The sequence below is a fragment of the Chiloscyllium plagiosum genome, unplaced genomic scaffold (assembly GCF_037043375.1).
Source record: "Chiloscyllium plagiosum isolate Xiang-an unplaced genomic scaffold, Cpla_swu_hap1 HiC_scaffold_7, whole genome shotgun sequence".
NCBI classification, from domain to species: Eukaryota; Metazoa; Chordata; class Chondrichthyes; order Orectolobiformes; family Hemiscylliidae; genus Chiloscyllium; species Chiloscyllium plagiosum.
In genome coordinates, this window is record NW_028270145.1 from 597369 (window position 1) to 618030 (window position 20662).

Genomic DNA, 20662 nt, shown 5'->3' on the forward strand with positions numbered 1-20662 from the left:
ACCCAGAGTGTTAGTGGTGGAGTTCAGCACATCCAGAGCCACCTCAACCTTTACTTGTGGTGGTTTGTACACAGCAGTTAGTATAGCAGCGGTAAATTCCTGTGGTAGATAGAAGGGGCGGCACTGTTGACTTCCTGCACCACAGACCACAATCAATAAGGATAGGCAACAATGCCATCTCCATGGTAATCCTCAATACTGGCTGCCTCACAAGGATTTGTACCCAGCCCCCTATCATATTCCATATACACTCACAACTGTGTGGCCAAATTCTGACCCAACTCCATTTACAAGTTTGTTGATGACACCCTTGTTGTCAGTTGGATCTCAAATAAGGACAAGACAGAGTTCAAGAAAGACATTGAGTGCTTCGCGGCATGGTGAAAAGTCAATAACCTCTCCCTCAACATCAGCAAAATGAAGGAGCTGGTCATCGATTGCAGGAAGTGGAGTTGAGGGCTCTGACCAATTTTTACAGACATACTGTAGGAAGCATCCTATTTGGATGCATCACAGCTTGATACACCAACTGGTCTGCCAAAGACCTCAAAGAATTACAGAGAGTTGTGAGCACAGCCCAGTCTATCACAAAAACCAGCCTTCCATCTATTGACTACGACAACACTTGCCACTACCTCAGGAAAAACATCCAACATAATTAAAGAGCCCTGCCACCCTGGTTATACTCTCTTCCACCCTTTTCCGTTGGGATGAAAATATAAAGGTTTGAATACATGTACCAACAGATTCAAGAACAGCTGCTTCCTCGCTGATACCCGATGTTTGAACGGAACTCTCAAATGTTTGTGTTGATCTCTCTCTGCATCTTCTCTGTGGCTGTAACACTGTATTCTTCACTCTGGTCTGCTACCTAATGCACTTTGCATGGTATGAGCTGCCTGCAGAAAATGGAAAAGATCACTTTTCACTGTATCTCGGTACATGTGATAACAGTAAATTAAATTTGGGGAATTCAGGAACATGCACTTAGTCTGAATATGCATTCCTTGCAAGTGAAGCTCCACACAAGAAGTAGAAATGATCAAAGTTATGCTGAATAAAAAAAAGAACAGTTCACAGAGTAAATTGTGATCTTTGTTTTTACACTGAACAGATAAGAAACACGAAATTGATGCATGATTCACAATTTTGTTAGAACAAGACATCATCTGGCATGCCCATTAGTTAAACCTGTTTGCGGACATCTGTTTTTTCCCTTGTAAGAAGTTGCTGGAAGTGCAGCTAACTCTGGAACAGCAAGGGCACCAGGCTTTTGAGAGCTCAATGATAAATGGGACAAGTGGTAGCTGTTTAATGAGGAGATTTAAGGTTTCAGACTAAAGAAACAAAGGACAGGGGAATGGTTGAATTTTACAAAAGCAAGAACGTTAAATGTGGAAAAACTTAGCTGATCAGGCAGCACCTTCAACAAAACAATTAAACATTCAGGTTGGTTACGTATGTTAACATATCAATGCTAACAAATATTTCAAAAGTTCTTTGAAGCTCACTGAACATGTAAGTATGTCCATACTTTTCAATCATTATCCCTAAAATACAAACACACCTTTATATTAAATTTACTGACCAGGTTTTCTGTATGCCACACTCTGTTGGTTCACAGTGTACACAGCGTGGAATAAATATCCAAAAGAGCTGAGAAATGAGAATGGGGGGCAGTCAGCCCACAGCAAGTGAGAGTAAGTTTTTGCGCACAGCTGTAACAGAGCAGAAATGTGATCCTTTCGTGGCATTTTTCCACCAAATGCTTATTTGCTTTATTGCTTTGAAATTCATATTTTCAATTGATTTATTCATCTTGCTGACTTCAAGCATGAATAGATAGATGTTTCATGCCGACACTTGTTAATAGTCCTGCTATCAGTCTCTGCTTAGTTCCTTGTATATGCAAACAAAGAATCTTGAGCCAAAACATTCTTTCAGTCTATGGACTGACTTTTATAGTGGCCTGAACGATATGGAGGGAAGTATAGGAGAACCATGTGAGAAGTCAAATGAGGCTTTTCTCCACATCAGGACCAATTTGTTACATTTTCAAATCTGGTATTAAGACTAAATTCTTGTTAAGTACCAATGAGTTGCCTATTCATAGGGATCATTATCATTGCTTATTGTCAGCCTCAGTAACTGCATATCGTGCCTCATTAATACACTGTTTACTATTCTACTACCTGTCATCAGGTAACAAACGTCAACAATTTCAAAATGAAAGTCAGACCGGGTACCTGACTGTAGTCTTTCTGCTTCTTTTATTGAGCTGCCATCTTGGAAACCCTGGTGTCTGACACCTGCTGGCCTTTTGGGAGCCTCTCGATTGTTCCAAAATGCACTTGAAAGGTCCATTACAGGATCCACTTACACTGCATTCCGGGATGTGTCTTCAGTTAGAATAGATATGCTCCAACAAGAAGACTTTATGCACAGGAACAGATTGGACCAGGTTGCATCTCGGCTGTTTACTTGCCCTCTCAGCTCTCTCTCACCGTGAATGTATCTGGACGCTCACAACATCTCTGCCTTTGCTCGCCCATAACCATAGCAACCTGGCTCTCCTTATGTCTATCTGGCACTGATACAAAGCCAGGATGCTTTTCCTGGGTTGTCAGCAATCCTCAGTCAAGTCAAAGGAGATAGGCTTCAGTTAATGGTTCCTGGTATAGTAAGTCAAGGGTATCCTCAGATATCAATCTAGAGGTTTGGGTAGGGTTAGTTGGCCACTTTGGGTGGTTATAAGAACAAAGAGAACAAAGAATAAAGAACAAAGAGCAATATAGCACAGGAACAGGCCATCCAAGCCAGCGCCAACATATTTTGCCTTTCTATACTAAAACTGTTTTCACTTACAAGATCCATACCCCTCTGTTCCCTTTCTATTCATGCATTCATCCAGGTGCTTCGTGAATGGTGCTATTGTGTCTGCTTCCACCACCAATTCTGGCAGCACGTTCCAAGCAGTCAGCACCGTTTGTATGGAAAATTGCCTCATACATCTTTCTTAAAATTTCTGCTCCCCAGACCCCCCACCCCATTGACACTTTGGACCTGTATCCCCTCATAATTGACCCCTCCACCCCAGGAAAAAACCTCATACTTCCTACTCTATCCATTCCATTCACAATCTTATGAACTTCTATCAGGTCGCCCCGTTAACCTCCAGCATTCCAGTGAAAACAAACCCAGCTTCTCCAACCTTTCTTTATCACTAAAATCCCCCCATACGAGGCAACATCCTGGTAAACCTTTTTAGTACGTTCTCCAAAGCATCCACATCCTTCAGGTAGTGTGGTAACCAGAGTGGTACACATTATTCCAAATGTGGCCTAACTAAAGTTCAATAAAGCTGCAGCATAACCTGTCTATCCTTATACTCAATGCTCCTTCCAATGAAGGCAAGACTGCCATAAACCTTTTTCTTACTACCTTAACTACCTGCATTGCTACCTTCAGTGATCTGTAGAACTGTACACCCAGATTGCTCTGCATTCTAATACTCCTAAGGGTTCTGCCATTCACTGTATAATTTCCACTTGTACTTGAACTTCCAAAGTACATCACCTCACATTTGTCTGGATTAAACTCCATCTGCCATTTTTCTGCTCATGCCTCCAACTGATCTATATTCTGCTGTATCCTCTGACAATTCTCCTCACTTATCTGCATTCAACCAATCTTTGTATCGTCCACAAACTTACTAATTAGATCAGCTAATAATTTCGAGATTCCTCTAAATTATTTATGGAGATCATGAATAGTAGAGGTCCCAGCAGTGATCCCCGTGGAATACCATTAGTCACAACCCTCCATTCCAAAAAGCATCCTTCCACCACTACCCTCTGTCTCCTGTGACTAAGTCAGTTTTGTATCTATCTTGCCAGTTCACCACGATACCTTGTTACTTCACCTGTTATGAGGGACCTTCTGATAGGCTTTCCTGAAGTCCATGTAAACATCAACAGTTTTTCCCTCCTCAATCATCTTTGTCACCTCAAAAAACTGAATCAAATTAGTGAGGCATGACTCCCCCGCACAAAATCATGCTGTCTAAAGGTCAGGATCATCTATTCGTAATGGGTGAGCCCCTGAATATTGGGCAGCATGCCACCTATCTTGGCTCCATTTTTGGGCTGTTTCCATTTGAAATGAGAGAGAGAGAGGAAGGGATTGAATGAGATGAAAGTGGGTGGTACAACACCTTACTCTCATGTAAGCTAACTTTATCAGTACCATCAGCTATTGACTTTGCACTTCCCTGCTGGGCATTCAGGTGAGACCATAATGACCCAGGGTGTTCGGGTTGGATGGCATGGCATTTTCCACATGTCCTTGGGAGGAAGAGCATGTCCCACATCATCCACCATGAGCTCCAAGTGCCTGTCTGCAGATTTATGCAGCTTTACCACATCTGGGACAAATGCCGCAAACCATGAAGGGCAGCTCCAGCCTGATAGTGCTTGTCTGGATGCACAATAGCCTATTAAAAATAGTGTGGGCATCTAAGATGCCAGTTTATTCTGAGAGATCCCACACCAGCCAGTTCTCCTGGGTATAGCATGATAATAGACTCAGCCAACATCAGATGAGAGGAGCACCATAGATCCATGATCGATAGTTAACATTACGTGTTTGGGATGATATGGCAAGAAATTGGAATCTGCTTGACGGAGGCAAATTATTTATGAAATTTTGTGAGATTGCAACTTATCCAAAATACCATAAAATCCACAAGTTTTTTTTAAGCCAAAAAATGCCGTCAGACATTTCCTTTAGAATTGAATAATGAGCAAGCGCGGTCATACTAAAGTACATTGCAGATCTTTTTTTTTAATGGGTTTAATGCTAGTTAATTAATTTTTTTTAAAGCCCCTTTCAAAACTTGGACCAGGATTTTAGAAGGGTGAAGATGGGGAATTGATGATGAAATGTTGACAGTCACTATCATTACCATCTACTGAACACTTTCACTTTGTTCTGTCCACCATTATTTACGATTCTAGCTGGATTCACTTTAGGGAATAATTTCATTATCACTTCCATTCTTCAGAGAGATATAAGTACCTATAAACAAACCTTCTGGTGCATTAATGAAGGCTACAGGGTAGAAGAAAGTAACTAGCTGGTGCCTTCACAGACATCTTTGATTCTTGAAAGCCCAATTATATTGTCCTGCTGTGAAGTGATCTGCCATTACAGAGACCATCAAAATTCTTAGAAGCTGTTTCTAGTGCCTTGATGCCCAAACAGTCCTCTCAAATATTATTGCCAATGTGGTGTTCTGCAGTTTGTGAAATACTGCTTTTTATATTACATGACGTGTGTGGATCATTACAACAGTAACAGGTAAATGTCTTGCACTGGCTGCTCTTTAACCCCTCTAAGTTTATTAGTGTTTTCAAGACAGACACCCTGAGGTCTCGGTCTTCTGCATCCTTAGTTAGAATCCCTACAGTGTGGAAACAGGCCCTTCAGCCCAACTAGTTTTTCCCACCCAAACCCCATTGCCCATTACTCTACATGTACCCTTGACTAATGCACCTAACCTACACATCCCTGAACGCAATGGGCAATTTAAGATGGCCAGGTCACCTAACCTGCACATTTTTGGATTGTGGGAGGAAACCCACGCAGACACAGGGAGAATGTGCAAACTCAACATGGACAGTCGCCCGAGGCTGGGATTGAACCCTGGTCCGTGGTGCTGTGAGGCAGCACTGCTAACCACTGTGCCACCATGTGCCCGCAATGAGTTGAAGACACTCATTTTGGTTTTCTCACTCCCAAGTCTTCCTTTTCATGTTTGCATTGCTCAGTGACAGCTCTGCCTGGCAAGGGTGTTTTTCTAGTGTCATTCTACTGTTTCTTGGAAGGGCTCCTTGCACATGGCGGTCTTCCTTGTCCCTCTAAAGATTGGCAGCTCTCCACTTTGGTCTTACTGCATGGTGCTTCAACATGGAAAGTAGATGCTTTGCCCTCAGATTTACAAGTTTTAAATGACTGAAATAATTAAAATTGGTTTAAAAAAACTCTCTTCTGTTAAACCTTACTGAGAAGTAACACTTCAACCAAAAAAACCTTTATATTTTGTATATACTACAAAAGTATTTTCTCAACATTTTAAATGGAAGTATGAATGAACCTTGTAGGAACTAAATCATTCTCATCAATCAATTGGTATCAGAATTTAGAGTGAGCGGTTCATGTTCCATTCATGTCCATTGAATGGGCACTAAATTTATCTCCATTAGGTTATATTTATAAGCAACATTATTCTTTGGAGATCATTAAAGGTAAAGCAATCTAATGTTAAAAAAATCACTTACTTCTTCCTGAACTTCGGTTTTAGCAAGTTGTGTGCATGATTAAAATGACTTAAATAAATTCCTTTTCACAACAGTGAAGGTTAAGGGAAAAATTACAAGAAATATTTCATATTTTGATACATGTTTGGCTGGGGTCTGGGGAAGGTAACTGTTTCGACAGGCAAGAGAAGCATTAACCAGAGAAGATGTACGTCTAACATATTTGATGAAAGAAATTCCAGGGGGAAAGGACAGCATGTTTTGTGCAGCAAATTTTAATGATCTGGATTGTGTTACCTCAGACGGTGCTGGGAGCAATTGAAAGAACAACTTTCAAAGAGGAATTTGTTCTTCTTTTGCTACTGGTGTAACCTTTGCTTGTGTAGTTATTCCAATATTGTAAAGTGCCTGGCAGCAGTAATTTTAGAGGCGAGAGAAAATTAGATGCTGAGCCAAAGGGGAATAGATCATGAGGGGTGCTCAAACTTGTGGCTTAAGAATTGGGTTTTTGGGTGGGTCTAAAGGAGCAATGGAAGATTTATAAAATATTTTTTTAGATGCAAGCTCGGTGTTTGCTTTTGTGCAGTGATCTTAAATTAAACTGCAGTTATGCCTTAAAATTCAATGGTTGAGTTGTAATTTTAAAATATTCATTGCAATGTTGGCTGCACTAATTAATGTGTTTATTTCTCACTGTACATAACTAACACACCATTGAGCTGATCAGTGGTTTGAAAAATATTGATAATTTGACGTAGGTGATAGCTGCCAGCTATTTGATGAGATGTTGCTGAAAAGGTGAGGTGAAAGTGACAGACATTGACATCAAGACGGAAATTGACTGAGGGTTACATCAAGGAGCCCTAACAAAATTGAAGTCAATGAGAAACAGGGGGTGTCTTTATATTGGGTAGAGTCAGACTGAGCACAAAAGAGGATGATTCTGGTTGTTGAAGACTAATCATCTCAGCTCCAGGTCATCTCTACAGGACTTCCTCAGGGTATTATCCTTGGCATAACCCAATTCAACTATGTCATCAGTGTCCATCCTCCCATCATAAAGCCAGAGTGAAGAAGTTAATTGATTATGTAAGGTTTAGTGCCATTCATAACACCTCAGAATGTGAAGCAGTCTGTGTCTAAGTGCAGCAAGACCTGGACATTATTTAGGATTGGGCTGATAAGTGGCCAGGAACATTCATGCCAGAAGTGCCATGCAGTGACCATTTCCAAGAAGAGAGAATCTAACAGCCTTCCCTTGACAGTCAGTAGTATTACCATGATTGAATTCCCCTCTATCAATAACCTGGGTGTTACTGCTGACTTATCTGGGCCAGTCATGTAAATACGGTGGCTACAATATCAGATCAGAGGCTGGAACTTGTGTGACAAGTAACTCAGTATCTGACTCTGTAAGGCCTGCATGCCTTCATAAGGCACAGGCGAGGAGTGTGATGAAATACTGTCCACTTGTCTGGATCAGTTGAACTCCAACAATACTTGAGAAGCTGTGGAGCACAGCAGTCCTTTTGATTGGCACCCCGACTGTCACCTCAAATGTTCAAGCTCTCTGCCACCACCAGTAAGTTGCTGGCAATGTGTAGCTTCTGAGAGATTCATTGCAACAACTTGCCAAGCCTCCTTTGACAGTGCCTTGTGCTCCCAAAAGAATGAGGGCAGCAGGTTTTTGTGAACATCACTCCCTGTAAGCTCTCCACAATCTTGACTTGTTACTGCTGCTTCACTGTCACTGAGCCAAAATCCTCAAACTCCCACACTAAGCGAACGAGTGGGTATACCATCAGCGCATGGCCTCTAGGGACTCACCACCACTTTCTCAGTGATACATAGGGATTGGAAAAAAAATGCTGGTCTTGATATCAATGCAGACACCCCAAGAATGAAATAAAATAAACTGAGCCTTTTTCTCCTCCCAAATCTGCACAAGTCATTCATGAATATTTTTCAAGAAGGGTCTTTATCATTGAAAATCACTTTATTAGAACTGTAATGCATTATTAAGCTGCTGGTTTTTACACAGTTCAAATAGATTATAGTGCTTGATATCTAATTATCTGCCTGAAGACTGTAATCATCACAGAAGGACTATATGATCTTATGCCTGTATGTCATTTTCAGATAAAAAATCACTGGAATACTGCTACTGTTTGTGCTGAACACTTATCAACATGAATCGGGCTTTCAGTAGAAAAAAGGGTAGGTGGATTTCTTGCCTTTATTGTGATTAGTAACTTGATGACAAAAACGTTTTTGTTAACCACTAATAATTTCTGTCAATGTTAGTCCAGCATTTTAAGGAAAGAGTTAATGATTAGCTACCAAATTTATTTGAGGTGTATTTGAAAATTACCTACTAAACTGCTGTATTTATTTCAAATAAGGTCCCACATAAGAAATTACCATGTAAAATGTAAACAATTTGGATTGGCGGTAGTGTAGTGACTTGCATGTACCGACATGGATAGAGAACTAATTGGTTGACAGGAAACAATGAGTAAGAACAAAACAGGTCTTTTTCTGAGTGGTGGCCAGTGATTATTAGAGTATTGCAGGGATCACTGCTTAGACCCAGCTATTCACAATATCTATTCATGATTTAGATGATGAAACTAAATGTCATGCCTCCAAATTTGCAGATGACACAAAGCTGGTGGGAGGATGAACTGTGAGCAGATGCAGAGATGCTTCAGTATTATTTGGACAAGTTGAGTGAGTGGACAAATATAGGGCAGATGCAATATAATGTGGGTAAATATGAGGTTATCTATTTTGAAAGCAAAAACAGCAAGGTAGCTCATTATCTGACTGGTAATAAGTTGGAAAAGGGGGATATGGAATGTAACTCAGGTACACCAGTTGCTGAAAGTAAGCATGCAGGTGGTGAAGCAGATAAATGATATGTTATCCTTCATTGTGAGAGGGTTCAAGTACAGAAGCGGTGATATATTGCTGCAATGGTACAGGGGCTTGATGAGCTCATAGCTGGAGTAGTGTGTGTAGGTGTGGACTCCTTACCTGAGGAAGCATATTCTGGCTGTAAAGGGAGTGCTTTGAAGGTTTACTAGATTGAGTCCTGCAATGTTTGGATCCATGTGTGAAGAGAAACTAGATCTCTGAGGGCTATAGTCACTGGAATTTAGAAGAACAAAAGGGATTTCTTGGAAACATAGAATTCTAAAAGGATTAGACAGGAAGGATGACAGGGTATCTGGAACCAGGGGTTGCCATCTAAGGATATGAGGTAGACCATTTAGAACTGAAATGAGGAGACAATACCCAGAGAGTCTGTGTAACTCTCTACCACAAAACTTTGAGGCCAAAACATTAAATGTTTTCTAAAAGGAATTAGATATAGTTCTTAGAGCTAAAGGGATCAAACTGTATGGGTAGAAAGTGGGAACAGGGTATTGAATTGCTCAAAGAACCAAATATCCTCCTCCTCCTGCTCCTGTTGTCTATGTTTCTATGAATGTTATTTAGATTGATAGGTTTGAGGAAAACCATGTTGAGCACAAGTTAGAGACGCTTACAACAATGCCACAATTACTGCCACTTGTTTCTTGGTGTTTTCAAATTGTTTGTGGTTTCTAGATCTTTATCTTTGCACATGTTTAGTTATGGATCAAAAAGTGTGGTGCTGGAAAAGCACAGCAGGTAGGCAGCAATCCCTTCATCAGGAAGGGCTTATGCCTGAAACATTGACTCTCCTGCTCTTCGGATGCTGCTTGACCTGCTGTGCTTTTCCAGCAACACACTCCTGACTCTTACCTTCAGCATCTGCAGTCCTCACTTTCTCCTACATCTTTAGTTATCCCTAACTATGGTTCTTTGGCTCTTTCAATCCTCATGCTTGCATTTGCCCACAAAATCTAGGTTCATATCACAGTGCAGTATTGAAGGATTGCTGGACAATTCGAGTGCCATATTTTGAATAAAACATTCGACTAGGTTCCTTCCTTCCGACCACACTAAATGTAAAATATACATGGCCTAATCTGAAGAGGATTGCTGTTATCCTGGCTCCCTTACCGCCCTCAGCCAACATCATTTATTGATCAATGGAGTTATATATCTCATTTTTCTGAAGATAGAATCTTGCTGTGTTCAAACTGTCTGTTGAATCTAGCTAATTAACAAGTGATGACATGTCAAACATCAGTGATTGACAGTAAAGTGATTTGGGGCACTGTAAAGATGTAAAAGTCAAATAGTAGTTAAAAATCTGGAACAAAAAACCCAGTTTTTAATATGATGGCCAATCAAATCAATCGAACATAGACTATCATGTTTCAGCCTGTGACACTTACTTGTGTTTTGTTTTTGTGTTTTGTTTTATCGTACCTCAAAAAGCACACATGAACTATGTTAAGGAAACTTGAGCCTATCGAGCATGTTTTGTGCATCGTTTGTGCAAAGCTGTCCTTGAGTTTGTCCAGTGTATGGAGTGAATTCGCAGTGGTTTGTGTGTTTGGGACCAAAAATGGGCAGGCCCTGGATTTCCTGCCACTAACCAGTTTGCTAGCTCTGACCTGCCTCCAAGCTGTTTGGAAACCTGATAGTTCAAGGGTAAAACAGCTATAGATGGGGGATAGCCAATAACAGCAATGAAAATGCCGACCACTGCCCCTCCAGCTAGCACATGAAGTCCCTGGCGTGGCTACAACACAGCCTGTAAAAGGAGATAGACTCTTTGTGGCAGACAAGAGAATCAGATCTGCAGAAACATTTTAACCCCCACCTCTTTCTGTATGAGTGCCTTTGAGATCCCCATCTTTGGGAAGCTGACCAGAATACACCATCTGGCCATACATTTTCCCCTCCATTGAATAACATGGCTGGGCAGGAATTTCATAGCCTCACCTGAGGCGAATTTGGTGGCAAAGGGATATTTCATCAGGTAGGAGTGTTGCAACATTGTCCAATTATGAGCCTCATCCTTTCATCAATGGTGTTCTCCCATGGCGACTGGGGAATCTGAAAACTAAAGACTTATTAGCTTTCATTGCAGGCTACATCCCACCTCTGATCTATCCTCTGGTTTCAGGGATGAGGAGTTTCAATGTGTTCACATCCTTCCTATAGTGTGGAGAATAGAACTGTACACAGTACTCCTGCTGAGGTCTAACAAGTGTCGTGTCCAAGCTCAGCAACATCGTCTTGCTCTTGTATTCCATGCCTAGTGACAAAGCTGTAACAATACTGTATGCGTAATTCACTGCTCTGTATACCTATCCTGTCACCTTCAAAAATCTGTGCACAAATACACCTCAGTCCTTCTGCTCCTGCACCCATGTAAATTATGCTCATTTGAAGTTGTCTTTAAATATTCTTCCTATCAAAATGCATCACCGCACACTTTTCTGAATTAAACATCATCTGATACCTATCGGCCCACTGCACCAACTTGTCAACATCCTTCTAAAGTTGTACACTATCCCCCTTATAGTATACACTGCTTCCAAGTTTCATATCATCTGCAAACTTTCCTGAAGTTAAGCTGACTGGTCTGTAATTGTTGGATTATTCCTATAACCTTTTTTGAACAAGCGTGTAATGTTTGCAATTCTCTGGTCTTCTGTCACCTCTGGTGAGGCTAAGGAAGATGGAAAGATTTTGGGCAGAGGCCCTGCAATTTCCACTTTCACATCCTTTAATTTCCTCAGATATATCTCACCCAGCTTTGTCAACTTTAAGTGCCAACTATCTATCTAATACTTCCTCGTTATCAAATTTGAACGCAGGGAGTGACAGAGTTTCCTCTTCTGTCAACTTGGTCTGGGTAGCAACTCCCTCCTCAGTAAAGACAGGTGCGAAGTATTCATTTAATACCTCAGCTAAGCTCCAACATCCCCTTTTGGTCTCTAATCAACCCTGCTCCTCCTCTTGTCACTCTTACCATCTGTATGCCGAAAGACTTCAGTATTACATTTGTGTTGGCTGCCAATCTATTCTGATAATTCCTCTTTGCCTCTAATATGTTGCCACCCAATTGTACTTTCTAACCGACACCTGTCATACGCACACTTTAACTTGTTTATCTTGATCTCTGCCACCTTTGTCATCTGGAGAGCTCTGGATTTATTTGCCCTATCTTTCCTTTGAGGGAATACACTGATCCATCTCCTCTTTAGAAGATAAAACAATACAGCGCTGAATAGGCCCTTCGGCCCTCGATGTTGCGCCAACCTGTGAACTATTCTCAGCTCGTCCCTCTACACTATCCCAAAATCGTCCATGTGCTTATCTAAGGATTGTTTAAATCTCCCTAATGTGGCTGAGTTGACTACATTAGCAGGTAGGACATTCCACGCCATACCACTCTCTGCGTAAAGAACCTGCCTCTGACATCTGTCTTAAATCTATCACCCTTCAATTTTTAGTTATGCCCCTTGTACGAGCTGATGTCCTCATCCTAGGAAAAAGTCTTTCACTGTCTACCCTATCTAATCTTCTGATCATCTTATATGTCTCTATCAAATCCCCCCTTAGCCTTCTTCTTGCCAATGAGAACAGACCCAAGTCTCTCAGCCTTTCCTCATAAGACCTTCCCTCCTGACCAGGCAACATCCTGGTAAATCTCCTCTGCACCTTTTCCAATGCTTCCACATCCTTCCTGTAATGGGGCGACCAGAACTGTACACAATATTCCACTTGTGGCTGCACCAGCGTTTTGTATAGCTGCAGCATGATATTACAGTACCGGAACTCAATCCCTCTACCAATGAAACCTAGCACAACGTATGCCTTCTTAACAGCACTATCAACCTGGGTGGCAACTTTCAGGGATCTAAGTACATGGACTCCAAGATCCCTCTGCACATCCACATTACCAAGATTCTTTCCATTGACCCAGTACTCTGCCTTCCTGTTATTCTTCCCAAAGTGCATCACCTCACATTTAGCTGCATTGAACTCCATTTGCCACCTCTCAGCCCAATTCTGCAGTTTATCCAAGTCTCCCTGCAATCTGTAACATTCTTCCATTGTGACACTACTCCACCGACTTTAGTGTCGTCTGCAAATTTTCTAACCCATCCACTATGCCTGCGTCTAAGTCATTTATAAAAATGACAAACAGCAGTGGTCCCAAAACAGATCCTTGTGGCACACCACTAGTAACTGGATTCCAGACTGAATATTTTCCATCAACCACCACTTGCTGCCTTCTTTCAGAAAGCTAGTTTCTAATCCAAACAGCTAAATCACCCTCAATTCCATGCCTCTGCATTTTCTCCATCAGCCTACCACGTGGAACCTTATCAAAGGCTTTACTGAAGTCCATGTATACCACGTCAACTGCCCTACCCTCATCTACATGCTTGGTAACCTTTTCAAGAAACTCAATGAGGTTTGTGAGACACGACCTGCCCTTGACGAAACCATGTTGAATATCTGAAATCAAATAGATGATTGCTTGCTAGATGATTATAAGTCTTATCTCTTATAATCCTTTCCAAAACCTTTCCCACAACAAAAGTAAGGCTCACTGGGCTATAATTATCTGGGTCATCTCTGCTGCCCTTCTTGAACAAGGGCACAACATTTGCAATCCTCCACTCCTCAGGTACTACACCTGTAGACAATGCTAACTCAAATATCAAAGCCAAAGGCTCTGCTATCTCCTCCCTCGCTTCCCAGAGAATCCTCGGATAAATTCCATCTGGTCCAGGTTCCTTGTCTATTTTCACTCCTTCTAGATTGATAACACCTGTTTGTGACTAACCTCGATCCTTTCTAGTCTAATATCTCATACCTCATTCTTCTCCTCTACAATATTCTCCATTTCCTGAGTGAACACCGATGAGAAATGTTCATTTAGCACCTCTCTGATCTCTATAGGGTCCACACTCAACTTCCCACTTCTGCCTTTGACTGGCCCTTTTCCTACCATTCCTCACATACCAATAGAAAGCTTTAGGGTTCTCCTTTATTCTATTTGCTAAAGACTGCTCGTGTCCTCTCTTTGCTCTTCTTAACTCTCTCTTTAAATCCTTCCTAGCTGATCTGTAACTCTCCATCGCCTCATCTGTACCATCTTGCCTCATCAACACATAAGTCTCCTTCTTCTTAACAAGAGATGCAATTTCTGTAGTAAACCACGGTTCCCTTGCCTATCATTTCCTCCCTCCCTGACAGGGATATACCTATCAAGGACACGCAATATCTATTCCTTAAACCAGCTCCACATTTCCATTGTCTGCATCCCCTGCATTTTGCTACCCCATTCTATCACTAAACTAAACATAACTGAATTATGGTCACTCTGTCCAAAGTGCTCACCTACAACTAAATCAAACACCTGGCCTGGTTCATTACCAAGCACCAGATCCAGTGTGGCCTTCCCTCTTGTCTGCCCTTCGACATACTGTGTCAGGAAACCCTCCTGTACACGTTGGACAAAAACTGATCCATCTGATGTACTAGAGCTATAACATTTCCAGTCAATTTTGGGGAAGTTAAAGTCCCCCATAATGACCACCCTGTTCCTTTCACTCCTACTCAGAATAATTTTGCTAATCCTCTCTTCCACCTCCCTGGAACTCTGCGGAGGCCTATAAAAAAAACTCTAAGCAGTGTGACCTCTACTCTCCTGTTTCTAACCTCAGCCCACACTACCTCAGTAGACGAGTCCTCATCAAATATTCTCTCAGCCACTGTTATGCTATCTTTGACTAACAAGGCCACGCCTCCATCTGTTTTTCCGCCTTGCCTGTTTTTAGTGAAAGATCTAAACCCTGGAACCTGCAACATCCATTCCTCATCCTGCTCTATCCATGTCTCCAAAATGGCCACAACATCGAAGTCCCAGGTACCTATCCATGCTGCAAGCTCACCTGCCTTATTTCGGATACTTCTGGCATTGAAGTCGACACACTTCAAACCAGTTTGCTGTCTGCCAGCACATTCCTGCGACCCTGAAATCCTATCTCTGTCCTTCCTACTCTTATCCTCCTGTGCACTGCAACTACACCTCCGGTTTCCATCCCCCTGCTCAGCTAGTTTATACCCACCCGAAAAGCACCAGCAAATTTCCCACCCAGGATATTAGTACCCCTCTGGTTCAAGTTAAGGCTGTCCTGTTTGTACAAGTCCCACCTTCCCCAGAATGAGCTCCATTATCCAAAAATCTGAAACCCTCCCTCTTGCACCATCCTTGCAGCCATGTGTTCAGCTGATATCTCTCTCTGTTCCTTGGGCAGGACCCCAAAGATACGATCCGAGACATCATGGACCCTGGCACCTGGGAGGCAACACACCAACTGCGAGTCTCATTGGTTCCCTACAAACCTTCTATCTGAGCCTCAAACTATTGAGTCCCCAATGACTAACACTCTCCTCCTTTCCCTCCTTCCCTTCTGTGCAACAGGGACAGACTCTGTGCCAGAGACCTGGGCCCCACTGCATACCCCTGGTAAGTCGTCCCCCTCAACAGTATCCAAAACGGTATACATGTTTTTCAGGGGAACGACCACAGGGGATCCCTCTACCGACTGTTTTTTCCCCTTTCAAAACAGTCACCCAGCTTTCTTCTTGCCTCGGAGTAACTACTTCCCTGTAACTCCTATCTATCACAGCCTCTGCCTCCCAAATGATCCGAAGTTCATCCAGCTCCCACTCCAGTTCCCTAACACTGTTTTGGAGGGGCGAGAGTGGGTGCACTTCCTGCAGATGTACTTGGTTGGGACTCTAATGGCGTCCCTGACCTCAAACATCATGCAGGAAGAACATTGCTCTCCCTGCACTGCCATCTCTGCCAGTCCCCTCGTCACAAAGTAAAAAAGAGACGCTTACCTGATATGTCCCTGGTCCTTAAGGTTAGAGGATTGGTTGGGTGGGAGGCCCTGCAACAGTAGGGTCTCGGGTTGAGAAGATACTGACTTATATAGCAGGATGGTAATAAACATAAGAAGTCCCTCCTTTCCCAGAAACTTCTGCTCTCTGACTTCAAAATTAAAAGCACAATCAGTGACTCCCCGCTCCCGGCAGGCCCCTGGTGCAAGCTCCTGCCCTTCGAGTTGCTGCTGCCGCTGAAAAATATTGATGCTGCAGATGACATGAGCAAGCTCCCAATGGCCTTCCTTGCCCAATACTTTACCCGCTTTTCGCCAAGTATCTCGCCAGGACCAACTTGCCCAGTTATTTTCCCCTGCTTGCCACTACTCTCACCACTTCCAGGGAGGCAGGAAGTTCCTCCTATAATCCCACCTAAGCACTGTTGGATTCTACATCTCCTCCCAAATCCCATAGTCGACCTGAAAATTGATTAATTACTCCTCATTGATTATTGATTAATTACTACAAATGCACTTGCCATTAAGAATATTTTCAGCTGATCAAGCCATGCTATTTTAAGATTGGCCTTGTGTCATGTGAGATCAATTATTGTGTACAAATTTCTTGCAGATAATTGGGTTAATTATTATTTTTATTAAACAATAAACAACTCTTCTTTCAATGTAAAATATACTTGCAATGAAAATCCCTTGAGAACACTGTAAACCATTATATTTTGCATAAAACATAAGGCAAGGTAAAACATGACCTCACGTTTTGCTGAGTCAAGTTTGAAAACAAATATCCATGCACACATGAGGTTAAAGTGTCTGTAACTAGAATAAACAGGTATATTAAGCAGCAGAATATCGATACAGTTGAGGAGTAAACATGGTAGTTGGAAGTGAATTGGACCAGCTTTTATTACAAAGTAATTTTTTGTTGCAAAGGCTGTGCCAGCTACCCTTTATTATTAATGTTCAAATTAGGAGTTGAATAATTCAATTATTCATGTGAACAGCAATGCGTTTGTTGAAAAAAAAACTTCCAGTCTGGAGGGGGTGTCCAAGAATAATTCCCAAACACATTTATTTTGGTAGCAATAACTATAGGAAAAATGTTGAGGATGTCAAATATTTTCATAAATCTCATAGAGAAAACAGACCAAACTCACCTTAAGTTGTTGGACAATAAAGATGGGCAATACCATTTTATTCAAGAGATTGATTTTTTAATCATGTTGTGATATGAGGTGGTAATAATTTATCCAATTATTAGACATATTCTCAAAGCCAAATTAATTGATAACTCACTTTTTCAGTTAAGCATCCACGTTGCTCATTAATCACCTCTTTGATTTTTGGATTATGTCCCTCATAAATGTTCAGATGATTTTATTGTGGCTGTTGCCAGACAAACCATCTTAAAACATTAACTGTGTTCCAGTCTTTATATTGTAGTTCTCATTTTGTTAAATTGTTTCAATATTTATGAGCAGCTGCTGCATTTGCGTAGCTGCACCCTAATGTGTTGTGACCAGGTTGTCATATCCTTGCTTTTAGAGGCTAAATCTGTCAGTGTTTTTGCTGAAATGAACACATCTTGTAGAAAACTGCCTCTTTTTCCCCAAGGGCCATGATCTTTTTTTTATGGTAGTCACGTCAAAGAATTCAGTCTCCTGATTAATGTTTCATAATTTAGCCTTGAAACTATTAACACTTGATCCTTCTGAGTCCAATGCTATCTGTAATATTAGTTCTCATCACAGAGTAAAATTTGTGAAATATTTCAAGCAGTTCTGCATATTTCCCTGGGTTGAACATTACTGATAACTTTCTAGCAAAAAGTTAAAGAAAATATTGGCAGGTCACCAGAGAATAAACCCTGCTGTGCTTTGAACTAGTCTCGATGTTTTGAGCAATTTGCAGCATCGTTTATGAATTTGCGGGCCGATGAGGCAACTTTCTTACTAAATATCAGCAAGTGGCCAATTAAAGGGATAAAAGCTTGTTAAATGTCTTACTAATGCTGCAACTCACCTAATTAATATTCAACTTCCTATATTATCAAAGGTGCTGAGCATACTCGATATGAACAAACCTTGATGTGGAAGTTAGAGTAGGTACCTGGCAACTTAATCTTACTGTGGAAAGCCTCCATGTTGTTCAGCACCAAACAACATCTCAGGGCATGATGCATGGGTACATGCAACCCCTGTCCATTTATATTGGCATCTGACATTGACTAACCCTCTATGACCATCATGGCATCTTCCCGATACGTTTGCAGGTCTCATAGGAAGCACAGACCTGCATTGTAGGGGGCATTGGCAACTAACATTGAAAGGCTGCTGCAAGGACACCTTTTGAGTAGAGAAATAGACCCACCTCCAGGTTGTATGCTAGGGCTGATCATGTGATATCTTAGTGTTCACTCACTTAATTCCTACTTGCAGCATCCATGCCGTGCCGAGCCTTGTAGTAGATTGGCCAATCAGCCAGTTCCAAAAGCTATCATTACCTCCATACTGAGGTTATCCTTAGCACAGGCACTCAGACAGGCTGCTTGTCATTAGATGTTGTTATCATCATGTTATATTTATGGGTGGTGCACTGAGATGTCATTCTAACACCTACAACATATGCCAGCTGTTGTGCAGCAAACAGACTCTACATATATCACCCAAATAGTCCCGTCAGAAACTGTTAAGAGTAGTTCTCAGTCCAGTCAAAGCTGTGAGGGTGAGGGGATGCAGTATTCTCAGCCTTGGGCATGGACTGCATGCAGTCCAAGTGCTAAGCCATCCTTGAGGTGTACGCGTTTTGGGGGGGGGGTGGGTTATGTTTGAGTCCAGTGCAGGAAGTGGGCGACAGTTACTCTTGCAGGGCTGTAGGAAGTGGAAGCTCCTCTTGTGCATGACAGATCTCAGCTGCATCAGCCACTGGAAAACTGACAGGAACAGTACCTTGGGACAGAATCCGGGAAATCCCTCCCTAAGGGCATTGTGGGTCAACCTACAGCATGGGGACTGCAGCACATCAATAATGCAACTCACAACCACCACCTTCTCAAGGGGAATCAATGCTGGCCAGCCAGCAATATCCAAATGCTTGGTGTGAATGAAAACAATTGGATTGACACATGGCAGGAGTTGATGAGAGCTGGGAGCAGCAGACAGACATGGAATGTAAAATAATCATTGGTTAAAATGCTGCATTTGGTTGGTATTTTGGGAGTAAACCAAAGCCTTTATTAGTTTTATTTATGTTTCACTTTTGAGGCCTGTAAGTAAGAATTCAGTTGAAATTGTCCAAGTGATTCCTTGCATGTGACGTTCCACAGTGACAAAATGCAGGTCCAGTGTGAGCATTGGGCATGGGAATGTGGTATGTTAGGGAGGGTGTTGAAATGAAATGTAGCTAAGGACAGGGTACTTGCTGCCCCTTGTTCAGAATGGATACATCTTGTCCCCATCAAACTGCACTCAGCCTTCACACCCAGTATCTTATTGATGAATACTCCACCTCTTTATTTCTCTGCCTTTGCTGGTGCTCTAGCCCTGGAATGAGATTGGAATCTGGAACCTTGAAATTCAGAAGTGAAAATACTACCAACTGAACCATGTCAGAATAGTAATCCAGTTGCAGTTCTTCGCTAACAGCCAAAGCCTAAGGGGTGGCAATTCAGTGATGTGTGAACCATTGCTCCCACACTGAAAATATATGCCAAGTTGCAAGCCGATGAGTTCATTAGAAGGTCACTTCCAAATTTCTGAGCAAGTCACAGGCCTTCAGAGTGGTGTCCTGCCTCACCAGTAGCTGATAACCAGAGGATGACTTAGTGGGATTCTCAATAGATTATTAATGCAGAAACTCAAATAATGTTCTGGGTGTTTGGGTTCAAATCAATAAAGTATCTGCAATTAAGAATCTTAACAATGACCACGAAGCTGTTGTCAATTGTCGGAAAAACCCATCTGGTTCACTAAAGCCCTTTAGGGAAGGAAATCTACCATCCTTACCTGGGCTGGCCTACAGATGACTCCAGACTCATAGCAATGTGGTTGAGTCTTAACTGCCCTTCGGGCAATTAGCCACAGGCAATAAATGCTGGCCTAGCAGTGACGTCCATATCATGTGAGTGGATTAATAAAAAGAGACAGGCTTTAGGACCCAGAAGCAGCCAGTTGGTTAAAGCCAAGTTTCCAGGGGATGCAGTGGTGAGTAAGTAAGTGGTTCTCTTTTACTTGTTGTAGGTGAGGTTCACAGGGAGAGTGGAGTCTGAGTCAAATGCAGGAGGTTGGTTTTCAGAGGTTATGTCTCCTACTGTTCCCAGGTTGGGCAAATGGAGCCACCCGCTAACTTTGCAGGCAGGGCCGGTCATGGGATGGCAACCACTTTTCCCATCTGTCAGGGAGGTGTTGGTGAGGTCAGGCACTTCAGAAATGTCACTGATCACCCCTTCTCTCCAGCACATTTCCTACCCCGGGGAGGGGAGCAATTCAGCCAGCTGCACCGTTTATGATGCACTATTGGATAGATTGTGTCAAA

General features: G+C 42.1%; 1 protein-coding gene across 9 annotated transcripts in view; it reads left to right on the forward strand.

Annotated features, from left to right (window-relative positions):
- gulp1a (GULP PTB domain containing engulfment adaptor 1a) overlaps nucleotides 1-20662 on the forward strand; it is a 384626-nt gene that overhangs the window by 207490 nt on the left and 156474 nt on the right. For all 9 annotated transcript variants that reach the window (XM_087988648.1, XM_087988645.1, XM_043704093.2 and 6 more), the window contains one exon: nucleotides 8457-8534. In XM_087988648.1, coding sequence (XP_087844774.1) covers nucleotides 8507-8534 — 28 coding nt within the window. In that variant the 5' untranslated portion in view covers nucleotides 8457-8506. The remainder of the gene's footprint in view (nucleotides 1-8456; nucleotides 8535-20662) is intronic.